At 42.1% G+C, this 16,720-nt stretch overlaps 2 protein-coding genes across 5 annotated transcripts in view; both read right to left on the bottom strand.

The window, feature by feature from the left end:
• The window catches only part of SPIRE1 (spire type actin nucleation factor 1), a 133,312-nt gene extending 131,169 nt beyond the window's left edge, over window positions 1–2,143 (bottom strand). For 2 of the 4 annotated variants that reach the window (XM_074548198.1, XM_074548204.1), the window contains exon 1: window positions 1,481–2,142. In XM_074548198.1, the coding sequence (XP_074404299.1) occupies window positions 1,481–1,787 (307 nt within the window). In that variant the 5' untranslated portion in view covers window positions 1,788–2,142. Of the gene's footprint in view, window positions 1–1,480 lie in introns of all 4 variants that reach the window. The other 2 variants (XM_074548206.1, XM_014266785.3) reach the window with 2 other exon arrangements.
• Window positions 2,144–4,387: 2,244 nt separating this feature from the next.
• The window catches only part of CEP76 (centrosomal protein 76), a 15,313-nt gene continuing 2,980 nt past the window's right edge, over window positions 4,388–16,720 (bottom strand). Inside the window, exons 5-12 of the mRNA XM_005486721.4 lie at window positions 16,195–16,380; window positions 14,382–14,479; window positions 13,174–13,302; window positions 9,905–10,096; window positions 7,792–7,958; window positions 6,589–6,922; window positions 5,177–5,394; window positions 4,388–4,742 (exon numbers count right to left, since the gene is read on the bottom strand). Of these exons, the coding sequence (XP_005486778.4) occupies window positions 4,604–4,742; window positions 5,177–5,394; window positions 6,589–6,922; window positions 7,792–7,958; window positions 9,905–10,096; window positions 13,174–13,302; window positions 14,382–14,479; window positions 16,195–16,380 (1,463 nt within the window). The 3' untranslated portion in view covers window positions 4,388–4,603. The remainder of the gene's footprint in view (window positions 4,743–5,176; window positions 5,395–6,588; window positions 6,923–7,791; window positions 7,959–9,904; window positions 10,097–13,173; window positions 13,303–14,381; window positions 14,480–16,194; window positions 16,381–16,720) is intronic.

The raw sequence follows: 16,720 nt of genomic DNA, 5'->3' as shown, positions 1-16,720 counted from the left end.
TTAGCATAAAATAAACATGCTGGATATCAGTGAGGGGCCTGAACTTTATATCCAAGTATATTCAACACTCTCCTACAGCCAGTAATGATATTGTGCAAGAGGAAATTGGGTAAGTCCACCAATAGCAAGAAAAAAAGCCACAAAAGAAAGAAATACATAGTAAGCTAATGTATTTCCTGCAGTAGGAAAGAGAAAAGAAAAAGTCTTGATGTCATCTCAAAAGACTGTAAGGAAAAGCAGCACTCGACATGCAACACAAAACTCTTCAATGCGCTTGTGACATGCAGATGCCTTGGTCAGGAGAGCATTTTCCTGGAATTTCTGGGTGCTGGTCTGGCATTTAATTAACATTAGAAAGACCTGGTTTTTAAAACAATTTTAAAAGCACACCAGATCACATTTAAATGGAAGTCATTATTAGACTCATTACAATTGCAGAACTAAATGATGTCCTTTCTTCCACTAAATATATTTTGATATTTGCATGTACCACTAGCTCCAAACTGGATTACTGCAAGTCTCTGCCAAAAGACTTTTCAGACAGGCACTCTATCAAAAGGCTTCATTAAATTGTAACACCAGGCATAATATTCGTGCTCTAAATGCTGAGGGCTCCATTAATCCCATTTTGTGAATTTACCACTGCTTTCTGATTCACACAACTTTAAAATGCTCAAACCTCTGTCTTCTCGGAAAATTCTGTGACGTTGAATGTGGACTAGGCTGATCCTGGGGAATACCATCATGTATTGGCCACATCCTTCTGCTGCCCATCTTTGATTTCTTTTCAGAAATCGAGCTTTACTTGCAACAAAAAAATACTGCCTTCCACATTTAAAATCAGAAGCGTTGAAAGGCTGAGAAACAGACATACGCCCTCATTTTCCTTTCCAATGCAAAATACGCTTTCCTGGGCATTTTAACGAAACAGATGGTAGGTGCTAAGCTCCTGTACACGGTTTTCTCACTTACTTAGTGTCAGCACACATCTAAATGGATATATTTCTAATGGGTGCCTTTTGATGCCCAACTGCTCCGGGAGCCCCTGCGGGATGCGCGGCCCGGCCGGAGGAGCCCAAGGAGCAGGGAGCCCGCAGGAGCGGCGCTCCCTCCCGGTGTGCGGATGACACGGGATTCATTACGCACCGGGAGAGACGACGCAATTATAAAACACTGGACCCGCATTCGCCTGCCCGTGCCCGCACGCAGGCGATCGCATCCCAGGAGAGGGGTTCTACCTTTCCACGCAAGACACCGAGATGCCGCAGGGACACACAGACACACACACACACACAGAGACAGACACACAGTCACACACACACACGCACGCAGAGCCCCCACAGCCTCCGGCAGGACCGAGGGCCCGAGCGCTCGCCCACCGCGACCCTCGGGCGGGAAGGACCGTCACGTCCCGGACAAAGGCTGATGGGGACGGGCGCCCGACCCCCGGCTGCTGCAGCCGGTGGTCCCCCGGCCTTACCTGCGGCGGGCGGGGGCGGCCGGTCGGGCTCGTCCTGCTCCAGGGTGACGGCGCCGTCCCGCCAGACGCGGAGCTGCGCGGCCGCCGCCCCGAGCCTGGCGGCGGGGGTCTCTCCGCGACGGGCGCGGGCGCGCAGCGAGGCGCAGCACTGGTAACACACGGCCCACGCCTGCTCCTCGTTGATGGGCTGGTTGTAGAGCCGGAGGATCTCCTCCAGCGACAGCGCCTCCGGCTGCCCGCCGGACCCGCCGCCGCCGTCCTCCTCCTCCTCGGCGGCCGGGCGGGAGGCGCCGGGCTGGGGCTCCATGCCCTGCGTCCGCCGCGGTGCTCCTGGCTCAGTGAGCGGCCCCGCCGCCGCGGCAGCGGCTGCTGATGATGCTGCTTGCGCTGATGCTGCTGCCGCCGCTTGTGCTGCTGCTGCTGCCGCCCGGTCCCGCCGTGCTCATCCTCTCCGCCCCGCTAGTGCCACCAGGCCGCCGGACGGACAGCCTGGCCCGCGCGGCAGGCAGCAGGAGCCAGGAAACAGGCAGGAGTCAGGAGGAAGGCAGGCACAGGATCGGCGCCCGGTCCGCCCGCTGCCGCCGCCGCCGCAGGGGGAGCGACAGCTCATAGCAACGCAATGGCGTCCTCGTCCTCGCCCGCCCCCGCCGCGCGGCGCCGCCCGCCGTCGCAGCGCCCCCTGCCGGCACGGCCGCCATGGCGGGCGCGGGCAGCATTCACTCGAGGCTGCCACGGCAACCGAGCCCGCAGCGCCGCCGAGCCCTCCGCTTCCAGCTCCGCCGGAGACACCGACAGACGTGTGGCACTCCTCCACAGTCCCCCGGGCCGCAGTTTCTGCGCCGGGTGTTGGGAACCACCACCTCCAGAAATTAACAACGCCCGGCGGGACGCGGGATGCCACTCCCTGCACCCCCAAGTGTTGAGCACTTGACGCCGACCCGCGCCATCACGCATACAGCGAAACATATTAGCAGGGCCCCGCTTTCATAGCGGGAGAGCGAGTGCCTTTGAATTACAGGGTCTGCACTCCCAAAGCAAACACTTCCTCCGGGAAAGCTCCATCCTCGGCAGCAGCAAGGCTGGAAGGTCCAGGGTACACAGAGAGGCTAGCAGAGTTAAAGCAGCTCAGTCTGGAAAGGGAACAACAAGGGAATCGTCTTCCAAGCAGCTGGGAACTGACGTCCCTGCCTCTGAACACACCTGGGCACCAGAAGGGCATGGTCCTTCATGCCAGCTTCACCTCAAGCAAACGAGCACTTTCACGCATCAAAACATCAGCCTAAACAAGCTGCAGCTCACACCGAACACTCTCTGTTTCCCTCTCTAGTGTTGTACCTCTCGGATGTGAAAGGAAACTCAAAATCCCCCGTTCGCGTCTGTTCCTCTGGGAGCCGGGAGGGTGTCAGGGACAGCGCCGGGGATGCCCCCTGCCGCACAGGAGCGGTACTGCACCTGGGAGGGCCCAGCAGCCGGCGCCTCTCCATTCCGCTTCCAGCGCCTCTCTTCCCATTCCAGCTCCTCTCTTCCCATTGCAACTCCTCTCTTCCCATTGCAACTCCTCTCTTCCCATTCCACTTCCAGCTTCTCTCTTCCCATTCCAGCTCCTCTCTTCCATTTCACTTCCAGCTGTACTCAACGCAGCTGCTTTTTTCCTCTTTTGTAACATACAGTGGTGCATAAAAGATATAACTGCTACTTAAACAATGCTGTTAAATTTGGTGATATTCACCATGCAATATGATCCAGCCTTTCAGGCTACATTTAGAAACAAGGAAACTGGGGGAGAAATTGTATTTGTGAAGCTTTTATCAACATCCTGTGTGCGGCAGAACAGGCAAATTAATACATTTTTATCTTTCAGGTATAAAAAAAAGAAAAAACCAACACAAAACCAGACTTGTAAAATTAGCAGCAGGGCCAGTAAGTATATAATGTACTATTACAGTCCTAAATTTAAAAAAGCTCAGTGCTGCCATAGGAAGTATTTAACACCTCTTGAAAAAAAAAGACACAAATGGTATCACACTGCCACGCTGCTGATTAAATGCCAAACATTCACTCCTGCTGTATGTGTTGCAAGGTTCTCTAAGTTAGTTTTTCTGGCAGAAAGAGTTGCCTCTTTCTTGCAAGGACAACCAAAGGAGATGGTCATGGGCTATCACTGACACAGAATGGCTTCTACAGAAGGAACCAAACAGTTTCAGATTTTCCAGCTGCAAGAAGAGATGTCTGGAGTCCACATGGGGAAAAACCTGAGAAGTTTGGTACGGAAAAGTTCAGTAAGCCCAACAGCTTGTCATTTTGCTAAGCATAAAGACCTAAAGATACTCAGCAAAATCATCACCCACAGGTTTAAGACAGACAAAAATCACAGATGGCTAATTAAGCACAGATCTGAGCATCAGAATTAGACAAAAATCATGAATGGGTGTCAAGCAAAATGGCCTGGCTACAACTTCTACCTCAGAAATTTCTTAAGGTACCAAGAGGCAAAAGACACGAAGTTTAACTACTCTATCTAACCTATCATAACTATTCACATCTTCGGGTATTCAAATCTTAATGTGTATTTTCAAAATAAATCCATATAATTATTAAATTCACAGATTAACATGTTTATCTTTATCTGACTGAACTGTTCTCAGAAGCTGAATGTAGAAGTTACTGTTAGATCCATAAGAGGGAGAAATAAATTTTGTTGTCTGAAGGACACATGGCTAAACACCAGTATTTCTGGATCTCAATCACTCACAAAGTACACACTGTACGCTACAAGGAAAGGTGAGGTAGAAAAGAGTCTCTTATTCTACAGAGGTAAAGCAGCCCTAAACAAACTCTTAAACCGATTCAGAACTGCGAAAAACAAGCCAATGTTTTTTGGACACATTTTAGTAACTTGACTCACACTTCTATAAATATAAAAAGTAACTTTTATTACAAAGAATAAATTCTCTTTATAAATACAATCATTACTGTGTACACAATCCCCTTCAATACACACACTATGGTGTTCAAAATCAGTGGCATTTATATAAAATACTATATTTGTTTTTAATGGAATCATTTTACACCCACATACATTATTTTGCAGCACTAAAAAGGTATGAACAATTTGGGATTTTTTCAAAGGACAGAGCGGTATTTACAAGCAAACATGATCCAAACAGCACACGCAGATTCAGGGTATGCAAACACTCGCACACGAACTGCAAGTCGCACTTGGTCCCCCCTACAACAGATTATTTCTTCACAAAAAGGAGACCTATATGACAAAAAGAAACACAGGAGTAACAGACAATCCTAAGATATTGTTGAAGCTTTTAATTACACAGTGCAATTTTTTTTTAAGTGTGACTAGCATTTAAGTAAAAATTAATATAATGAGTTTGTCATTACAAATAATATCATTCTATAGTGCAAGGGCTGTTGCCTTGGAGGAAAATGACACCACCACTGATCATTTTAACAGGTACAGAGAAATGAAATTAACTCCTCATTCTTCAATTTAATACACAAGATTCTATCACCACTGAATCACCAATGTAACCTAAAAGCTCTGTACCTCACGATCCATTACACACTCCACACCGCTCTTCCTCCAGCTCTAACCTCAGGAAATTAATTTTCTTTAAAATTCATTTTTAAAAAAAGCTATTTAGTTTTGACATATACCTATATCTTTACTCTTAGACTTACCTAAGACATGTGGCAAATACTCTCCTGGCATTCCTGTGCACAAAATGGATGGGAAACCCTTTGAAGGTGTGACCATCGGGTACCGCCCTCCTTACGGCATCCTGAAACTCCTCATTCCCTGCAGAAACACCTGTTGTGCGCTCCAGCTCATAGGCTGCTAATGCTTGTGACAACAGATACGACAGCTGGTCATCCCAAACAGTTGAAAAGCCAAGATCCTGGGAGGCAAGTCACAGAACCATGAGAGCTGTGCACAAGGTACATCAGGATATGCCTAAACTTGCCTATAGTGTAGATTCAAATAAATCCAAGAATCTTATATTGGCAGTGAATGAAGCAGTGAGATTTGTTTATTGACTCACACACCAACTGGGAGAAGCAAACATCACCATCAAAAGCAAGTGACACCGCAAGTGTCAAACATTTATCAAGGAATGAAGTTAAACTATTAGACTAAAACATAAGGCCAGCAGAGCGGAAACCAGATGTTTCAGCTACAGTATCTCTGCATGAAATGTAAGATATGCACAAATACACAGCAAAAATATGGAAAAGATCAACTAAAATTCACCTTTTTTTTTTTCAAATGTCTCATGGAAAACCCTTTCTGAAAAAATGATGCACAACAGCTCCCCAAAACACAAAGGTACCTCCTTTCTACCATCTATCTTCCCACCACGTACATGCACCTTCCTCCCAGCATCCCAAACTCAAAGTAGAAAAATCTTATATATATGTATTCAACACTGCATCAGACTCATACTCTGAGAACTACTTTGCCACCCTAAAGGCTGAGCATTGTGTGGGGAGATAAAACAGAAACAATCAAAAAACCTCATTAAAAACAGACATAAGCTAACAGGGACTTAAAATATCATTGCCAGCACAGGAAGTATAATTTCTGGTACATTATGCCTTGTAACAATCTTGGTAATGGACAAAACTAACGTCTAAAAATATCTCAGATTTTTTAAAGCAGTCAGAGTAAGATCACAAAAGCTGAAAGCCTGCCTTTATCTAGGAACCAGAAACATTTGTGCTGGATTGGCAAAGCCCACTAACCACCAGATTTCACATTCCTGGTGCTTTGAGAGACCCTTCATGGTTGGTCTGCAGGTGCCAGTAAGCTGAAGATCACAGACCCAGAATAAGGGGCAAAGGCAGGGTGGGGGGAAAAAGCCCACACATGAGGCTGTGGATCACCACTGCAAATAACTGTAAGCATGATGTCTAAACCAACTCATTACAGTCTTCCCAAACATTTTTTTCAGTTATCACATTTCTGCAAAAGCTGATGGAAAACACATTGCAAAGATACAAGTATGTCAACTAACAAAAGGCTATCCAAAACAGAAATACAACTAACACAAGAACCTCTATTACCATGACAGATCACTGCCAATCTGTCTCACCTTTCTGTGTTCAGAGACCAGGATCCTCAGCTGCACTTCCATCTCGTTGCTTGTTACAGCAGCATCTACTGTAGAAGCACACAGAGGAGGAAAAGGGGGAACTGAAGACGTTGCTCCAGGAGCACATACAGATTTTATTGCTTCTCCACTCATGGGTTTCCATTTGGATTCATCATGCAGGTCAAACACACACACCTCCACAGCATCAGAGGGCTGGCAATTTCCAAAGAACTTCTCGTGGTTGAAGATACAACCGATTGTGCGGTATGGATACAGTGGCTTGGGCTGCTCAGCCAGGGGAGGGTCATCAGGGTTGATAGGTCTGTGGATGTATCTACTCAAAAAGATTCAATTTTGCATTAATACAACTTCTTTCAAGGCAAGGTAAAAATATTTAGATGGGACAGATACAGACATTTTTCCTTTAAAAATACAAGCCAAGTTTGTCATTAACTTTTCCCCCAAAATGGCATTAATTTGTTTACAGAAATGTAATTGTATACACTTTGGAGGCATAATATACAACCAAATAATACATCATTTTTAGTCTTTAAATCTAGAAAAATAAGCTGTTTAATCAAGCAGTTAAATTTTGCAATTATAAGAACATGCTCATACAGTTTCCCTGCTATTCATCATTTAGAGAAATACACCTGCAAATGCTAATCACAGGATACACAAACAGTGGCAAAAGAGAATTGCTTGTTTTGAACACTGGAAACAACATGTTCCAGAAGCTTTACTACACCCAACAACTACATGTGCCCTTCTCTAATGACTCAAGCCAAGAGAAAATCTCAGAGAACTCAGAGATTTCTTCAGGGGGAAAAAATGTAATGCAACACTGATTTCACTGATGAAATCAAGCAAAAAAATATGGGTTCCTAAACAATCATGTCAGATTTCATCTCCTTTACAAATGATGGCAGCAGTAACTTTGATGGCAATCAGCTGCCATAAGACACAAAACAGTTACCATACAGTATTAAAGACACTAATATATTACAAACTGATGAAATACTTCCCCTCACACTGAATCAGTTATTTTCCAAGCAAAAGCACTAGACCGAAAAAAAATTCAAAGACAAACATCACCTGGATTATATGACAGGATATAGAGATTAAAAAATAAACACAAGAGCAGAAATATCCTACACAAACCTCAAAATACACTGTTCTGTTTTCTTATATTGTTTTACTCACCTATGTCCTGTTAAGCTCTCCCAAAAAGTAATTGTTCCATCAGATCCACAAGTCATTACCCAAGTATGGGGGACTCCTTTTGCTTTTGTACCAACACACACAAAGGCTTCCAATCCAAACCCAAGGAGGAGACTGCACAGAAGATTAGCATGGTCTTCACAGTCACCCTAGAAAGTAAGTATTAATAAATATTATTATAAATAATAAAACCTTAAAGAAAGAAAATAGTGGTATTTCTCAAACCACCATTTAACAAGTTATGTTACTCTCCTATTTATCTAAAGCATGTATGAAAAGTCAGGATTTTACCATTTAAACTAGACAAGCTTTAGTTTTCTGTAATAGAATAAATGAGTTTAAAATGCATGTTCTGATGATAGACTGTTGATACTGTTTGTTCAAGTATAGTGTATGATTAACACTGGGAAACATTTCTTATGATTATAGAGATACCTTCAAGAAACCCAAAACCAGAATCTATTCACCATGACAACAAAAACAATGTTCTAATGAAATGTAAAAATATATATAAGGCAAACACCTGAGGCAAGACTAGAAATTACACAGTATTTTCACACAGTTAGGATTTTTTTTCACTTCATAAAATGTAATTCTACTGGTATTTCACCTTCTTGAATGGGCTGTCAATCTTCAGAAACTAGATAAAGATGAAACAAGTTTCCCCACAGAACTAACTGTAAAACAGCTGGGAATCATGTGCAGCTGTTTTTTTCCTTCAGTCAGAAAACATTTATCTCATGAACACATTACTACCACTGATAATTCACAGAAAACAATTTCCAAATGCAATGTCTAATATCTTTTGTCTGTTCAGCTCTTTACAATTGTTAGCTGCAAAGTAACAACAAAAATTGCTCAAACAATGAAGGCTTCATAACACAAAGTACAGCATTCAGAAGCAGAACAGTAAGGCTTTTTAGTCGAATAACTATTCAGAATGTTGAAAATGTAAAATTCAGAGGTCATGGATGTATCAAAACAACACAATCTTGTCCTACTACAGTATAAAAGGGAAATATGCAGAAAGGTAGGTTTAAATAAGTTTGTAGTGAACCTCTGTTATTTTAATAATACTATACCACTTTCCACGAGAAAAATAATGGTGTCTGGTACCTCAGGGGCTAAATTCAGTTATTTTCCATACAGCTTTCCATTTCTGCCTTGAAGGAACACCGTTCTCTGTGCCTCCAAACACAGTGGTCCTCCAAGTCCCTACTGCCATCTCTATCTGAAAGCCAGTGGGCAGCCAGAGCTGTCTTTATAGGGCACCTGTGCATCACCTGATACTCAGAGCAACAGCCAATGCCTGTTCTACGTGGTCTTGGAGGCAGGTCTAAAACCTGGGATACAGCTCCTGCTGCCCTGAACACATCTTTTAAATGCAAACACACCAGTGACATAATTTTTGAAGGCAGAAGTATCTCCATGGCAATGAAAAGCACTGACCACTCCAAAGAGGTATCAGTAGTGATCACTGGTACTTCTGCTCATAAAACAGAAGAGCTATAAAACCAGAACCAGTTACAATTTGATTTGCTTTTTGATTATGATATGAATGTCAGACCTCCAGGAAATAGGCCGAAACTTCTAGTGAAGATTCCTGTCTTGCAAAAATGGAACGTAAAAACCATCAGCATATTTCAGCCCATCTATTGGAAAAAAAAAAAACCAAACCCAAACCAAACAAAAAACAAAGACCAACAAAAAAAAACTCCTATCAAATCAGAAAAAGAGACAAGAGACTAAAGAGATTTTTTCTACTCTTCCTGGATTAGTCCAGAATTTTAACTAGTGTCCTGCACAGCAGCAGGGATTCATTGGATGACAATAAGTGTTCTTAGAAATGCGACAGAAGAGAAGCAATTTCAGTGTCAAAGATATGCATTGACAAATGGACCACAAGTACAGCAGTAAAGGAAGTCTGCTCCAAACCCTTCTTTTCTACTATTTACCACCTGTTTGTCTTTAAAAACACCTCAAGCACGACTGCAACAGAACCATCTAAATCTGACTGGCAGCCTGTTTTCAATTCCCGCCTTGGGTCGGAGCAGGGCACCAGCCCCCAGCGGCACACCGGGGCAGTGTCACGCACCTTGTTCCTGCCCAGGAAGGCGAGCAGCGTGCACCACTGCTCCTGCTTGCCGCCGCCGCCGCCGATGACGGGCGCTCTCTCGTGGCCCAGGACGCTGACGAAGCGCGCTGCCTGCCGCGGCGTGTCCAGCAGCCGCCCGGCCCGCAGGGGCCGCACGAACGAGCACACCGGCCGGTTCACCCCGTTCTCGTCCTGAACACGGCAAACAGGGTTATTCGCCAGCCGCAAAAGTGTAGCAAAACGTTAATCTGAGATTTTTTTCCCTCTGGGATGTATCCTCCGTGGAATAAATTTCACTCAGAAAAAAGAAGACACGAAAATACGCCCAGAATTAGGACACAACCATTAAGACCACTCATTTAGAGACATCACAGATTTCAATCTGGCTCTGTCCACTCACTCTCACGTACAAACACACCAGCCGGTTCACCCCCATTCTCATCCTGAACACGGCAAACGGGGTTGGTTATTTGCCAGCCGCACAAGTGTAACAAAATGTTAATCCGTGTCATAGGAAGGGGACCAGGACACCATTTGGTTCATCACAGGTTCAATCCAGTCCCAGTCCGGTCCAGTCCGGTCCAGTTTATTGAAGAAAGTATCAAACACTTATACAGCAAATAATAAGCTTATGAATATTCTGTAAGCCAAGCAATGTATTGGTTAAACTATACCATGAACTCTTCCTCATTCCTTAGGGGTTACATCTCTCTTTTCTCATCTCTCTTTCACTGTTATCCTACTACAGCTAGGCCCAAGGACATGCTATCTCGCAGGTGCAGGACTTGGAATTAGCCACGGTTTTGTACTTTTCCAGTCCTTAGCCAGCCAAACTCCCAACAAATCTGAGCTTGAACTTATTTCCTCTGGGACGTCTCCTCCGTGGAATAATTTCACTCAGAAACAGTAAGATATGAAAATACCCCCAGAATTAGGACACAAGACCATTAAGACCACTCATTCACAGACATCACAGATTTCAGTGGGGCTCTGTCACTCACAGGGCATTCTGGACTAAATGTCTGAACACCAAGAACAGCACAGGCTGCTATTAATTTTCTCAAATGGGTGAGGAGCTGTTTATGCTCTACCTACTGTCAATTTCCACATTATCATCAAGTATAAAAACAAGCCAGAACAAATATAACACACTCAATTCCACAATCACCCCAAAAAAACTCTCCCCTCCAAAACATTAAATATTCAGCAACTGATTCTACAGTTTAAAAGGTGTCTATTTGCTTCTAAATTTGCATACCTCTTTTTGTAACAGCAAGCAATAAAAATTACTCAAAATGAAGTAACTAGATCTATTAAGCAACTAGATCTAGTAACTAGATCTAAACTTTATTTTTACAAGAACATAGAAATTCGTACTATTATTGCTTAATAATACTAAGAATTTCTAAGTTCTTGTAAAAATTAAAAAATAAGATGACTTTTAAAAATCTGTTTTATTACATGCTGCAGGCAAATACTATGATTATCATCTTTAAAAACTATTTCAAGAAGCACAGAGGTCTTCTGTTCCTCACTGGGCTAAATTGGTACTTTCATGCTCATACATTTTTTAAAAGAGATCAAAGTCTTTTGAATCTCTGCAGCTTCAGGAGATTATGGTCTCATATTTTTACTGTAGTCACATATTGTCCCCGTTAAGGTTTTGTCATGCTTCTCCAGCAAGCTGGTGGGAAAAAAAGCAGCATTTATTTGAATCCTGTTGAAAACTATTTCACAGCTCAAAAGCAATTTAAAAAAACCCCATAGGCAGGATTTATTTTTAAATTTTCTCTTTTATATATAGTGCCTGTTTCTGCATTACTCATCTGAAACTTGATGGTAACTACATTATCAAACTAATCTAATTAACTCGTTTCTGTTCCCAGAGAGTTTTACTAAGATTTGCTATGGCCAATGGGAAACTCAAGATAAGCTCTATATAGGTACTAAACTAGCAGGGGCCTAGTTCCTATCCTATTTAATTATAGACTTGTTTCTCTTTCTACCCTGCCCTGAAACCCTTAAGCCTTTGTATTTGGTCTATTTGGAAGGGAGTTTGTTTTATTCACTGCAGCCCTCACAGTGCTGTGTTTTAGATTTGTGACCCAAACAGTGCTGTGAACACACCAGGGATTTAGCTGCTGCTGCTGAGCAGGGCTTGCACTGGATCACAGCAACCTCTGCTTCTCATTCTGCCACCACACAGGTGGAGGTTCAGCTGGACAAAAAGCTGGAAGGGGACACAGCCACGACAGCTGACCTGATCTGACCAAAGAGATATTCTATGCCCTACAGTGGCATACTAACCAATAAAAACAGTGAGGGTGAGGAAAAGACTTTTTCTAAACTTGCCCCTGCTTGGAAACTATGCAGGCATTTGTATGCTCTGGGAGAGAGGAGTGACTGTCTTTGTATCACTGTTTCCCCTCCCTCCCTTCCTTCCTTGCTTTCTATTACTAAACCACCTTTATCCCAACACATGAAGTTTTCCTTGCTTTTGCAGTTTTTATTCTTGCCTCCATCCCACTGATGAAGAGTGAGAGAGTGCCAGGATGGAGGCTCAGCTGCTGGCTGGGATTTGGAAGTTCTCATCACTCAGGGAACAGCCAGAAGGGACGCTGCTGCCTCACCCAAGAGGAGGCACAGATCGCTTCAGGACACTGCTCTAAGAAAAGAAGTTACCGTGGTAGGAAAATTGCTACAATGCAGGGTAAATTCACAGCGTGAAAAATGCAAGGATCAAAACATTCCTTTTACTGAGGAACAGTTACTGAGGAGTAACTGATACAGTAACTTATCAGACTCAAGTAATTATGACTGTAGTTGTTGCGTGACATAAACCAGAGAGATTGCATTGTAGATGACACAGAGTTCAAATGTTTTGAGGATCTGTTCTAATACATCTAGGAAATCAATTTTTTGTAACTGTTGTATCTGGTACAAAACTTATCTGAAATAGGTGTACAGATCACCTAACTCTCGGACATTTGTGAGTATTCAAGGACAAGAGTAAGCAGGCTTTTTCACTTGGTACATCAGAGGTAGTCAGAGCAATCCTCCTGTCTGCATCATTCTCTTAAGCTTCAATAGACAAACAGAACTTCAGTCCTTACAAATTTCATTTTTTTGCAAGATACACCACATTTAGCCCTGATCCAAACATAAGCATATCATAAATCTATACAGATTCCATGAAATTGCATGAAGTTCAAAATAAAATCAAAAGATAATTTAAAGAAAGGATTGGTCTATTTGTAGAATGTACAAACCTGTGCAAAGATCTTTACCAGCCTTGCATTGTGGGTAGGCCTGATCTGCAGGTACTCTCTCCACCACTGCTTAGCATACACAAGAAATAAACGTTCTTTTTCTGCTGTCTTCTGACGTTCCAAAGTGAACTGTAGGTAGAAAAAACAAAGCCAATCCTACACATACTAATTCCAAACAGGAGAAAAAAGCCATGAATGGTGCTTCAAGTTTCAGCTTTCATATTTTCCATATTCTGTACTGCATTAGTATGTAACACTGAACTTCATATAAAGCGTTAGCAAGGTCTCTTCACAGACAAAACAATCCTTTGCCAGCCCAAAAGCCAAGGTCACTGATGCAGCTTCAGGCCCAAAAAGTACAAAAACCAGCAAATTGAGGAGAGCAATCTGAGAGGGTGGGGCTTCATACCCTGAAGCTGTAATTGGACAATTAACCCAAACATGTAAATGGACTGGAACTTATAAAAGTGTGAAAACTCCTGACCCAGTGTCCATCTTGGGTGTAGCCATGGCCAGGCTCTTGCACTGCCCAAGCTGTAACCTCTGAAGGCCTTTTAATAAATACCTACTTTATTCTTTAACACTGTCTAGCCTTTGTCCTAGGTAGCCTCTCAAGGCATCATACCCAGTAAATACATTAACACCACATCCTGGCATATGTAAAACAAAGCTTCACATTTTAAGTGTATCGTGCAAATCCATAGTATTTTGTAAATGGAAATCCAATTAGGAAAAACTTCAAGCTGTATTTTTTGTTTGCAGGTTCATATATTAGGCTTGACTGAAGTACTGTTCATTTTAAGCAATGCATTTCTGCACAGAAGGATTGCTTGGCTTTTAATATGCAGAAAAATACCTGCATGCACCTTCAGGCCACAATTTACTGGCTTTCCAAGCAGGACAGCTAACTTCAAATTACTGTTTCACATGGGAAAGAGCAAGAAAGCATATATACTACTTGAAGAAAATTAGATATATTGCAACCTTCTTTATTCTTCAAAGGTTTTGATACAAGTAATTAGAAAAACTTATGACAGTAATATTTTGAGTAATCTTCAGTATAGATAAAATAGTTTTTAAAAGGTAATTATATTTAAATTCAATAGGAAAAAAAGAAGGATTAAACATTCAAAAACTCCACAGTCCTCAACAACTGAGCTTCCCCCCACAAACAAAAGAATAAGTTAGCCCTCCCCAAAATTACTTACTTGAGTACTAGTTATGTCTGAAGAAAGTGTCTTATTAAGTGGTGGATACATTTCCAGTCTGATGTTTAAAACACCAACAGAAACCTTTGATTCTGTACCTTTGAAACAAAATTAATTTTCATCAGTTCTCTCACATTCATTTTGCTTAGATTATTTCAGCCAGGCAGGGGCAAACCATTAAAATATGTATGTTAGCCTTATATAATCGCAAAAAGTAACTAAACTTCTTTCAACATAGGCAAAGTGGGAATCTTCATTTAAATTTTGAACTCAAATGAGGCTGTAGAAAAGCATAAAATACAAAAAAAGCACTGGCGTCTACATCCAAAACAATTATCCAAGGCCCTGTTTGTAGCCAGTACTGGGACATGTGAGATGAATTATAGAAAGGTATTCTAGAAATGTCTAGAATAAGCATCTAAAATCAAGTCAGAGAATCACATACTGCAAATGTGCCTATTTCTACTGATTACACAAGTAGCTCAAATTTACATAGGTGGAAATAAGTGAAGTTCATCTTCCCCCAGGACACAGTTCATTACGAAGGACTATGGCTCTCATACAAAGAGATTAATCAACTTAGAAAAAACTCCCCAAAACAACAAACAAATGAACAGCAACCCCCCCTAATGCTCAAAATTTGAGATTACATAAACAACAAGTATTACAAAACAGATTACAGATGAGTCCATAAGCAATACAAGCAATGGAAACCTCACATAATAGTTTATCTGTTTTTTCTGAGATGGCAGCATCCATTAATGTTCTTGATGCATTTTGTACAATTATAGGATTTTGAAGAGAAGAAAAAGCACTGGATTTATTGGGCTAATACTTTATTACTTGGAAAAAAGCTATTGAGAATTAAATTTAATTTGCTCCATAACCAACCCGAGAATTAAATCAAATTTATTTGTTATGCATTTCAAATTCATTATAGAAAATTAAAATCAGAATGGCCAGGGTTGGATGGGATCTGAGAGATCACCTATTTCCAATCCCCCTGCCACGGGCAGGGACACCTTCCACAAAATCATGTTGTTTAGAGTTCCATCCAACCTGGCCTTGAACACTTCTCAGGATGTAGTATCCACAGCTTCTCTCGGCAACCTGTTCCAGTGCCTCACCACACTCACAGGAAAGAATTCCTTCCTAAGATCTAATCTAAATTTACTCTCATTCCATTTGAATCCATGCCCCCTTGTCCTGTCATTACCTGCTCCTGTAAAAAGTCTCCTAGGAAGTCCTGAGAGATCTAGTCTTTATTCACTAAATCATATCCTAAAAACTTGGGTAGGAACTCCTGAGAAGAGGACTGGGGAAAAGTGACACACAAAAACAGACACATTTACTAACTGCTGAGCACCTAAACCAAGCCATTCAGAAAACACACTTCCAGCCACTGGGATAAATGGCAGCAGAGCAGAAATCCCTTCTCCAGCAATTGCTGGTTTGCTATGAAAGGCATACAAACTCGATTTTACTCCCCAGTGCACTGATCAGATATATTCCTGGAGATGAACTACTGGATTTTTGCTCAGTTGGTTTGATTCTGATAACTTAACCAGATTTTGAAGATAATCAATAGTGGGAATTCCAAGACATGAGGACCATTTTTACATGGGATCTGGAATATTCATTTTAGCAGCTTGGTAAGAGAAAAATCTGACCATTAAGTCTTCTAGGCATTTTCTAAGGATACTCTACATTGTAGAAAAAAATGAACTAGATCAAAAATACTGCTTTAAGTTTGCAAGCAAGCTCAGTAGTCAATATTTTAAGTCATCATAATATGCTCATTTTTCATCCTTACCTACACCCAGGAGTTCCACAGCAACATTTGTTATGCCACTCTCTGCAGCCAAGACAGACCTCCACTCCAAGAAATAGGATGCTACCAGTGTGGTCTCACCAAATGTGTCTGTTTTGATCAGAACCATATGCACTGGGTCACATATAGATAACATAGTGGTTGCATCCACCATCTTGCTTCCGTCACCTGCCATTATTAAACCAAAAGAAGACAGCAAGAACATTATCATCCCAAGTTCCCCTCAGGATTTTAAAACAGGATGCAACAAAATGCAATGTCTGTAGTAAGTATAAAGAGAGATCCTGAGTCCAGAAGTGTAAGCAATGGTCCCATCTCTAAAACCATACTCATTTTAGGACAGAGCTAAAAGATTAAGCTAAGAGATAACAGAGAAGATAAAATTATTTTTGCAGTTAATACTGCAATGCAACTAGGTCAAGATACTCAAAAAATTAAAATGGAATTTACATTTAAGAGCATAAAGCTGGTCAATTTCAAATATTTTAGAGTGAAAAAGAAGGAAAAG

Source organism: Zonotrichia albicollis, chromosome 1 (genome assembly GCF_047830755.1).
Source record: "Zonotrichia albicollis isolate bZonAlb1 chromosome 1, bZonAlb1.hap1, whole genome shotgun sequence".
In the NCBI taxonomy this organism is placed as follows: Eukaryota; Metazoa; Chordata; class Aves; order Passeriformes; family Passerellidae; genus Zonotrichia; species Zonotrichia albicollis.
Note: the sequence above shows the minus strand (reverse complement) of the source record. Positions and strands in the feature narration are given on the sequence as shown.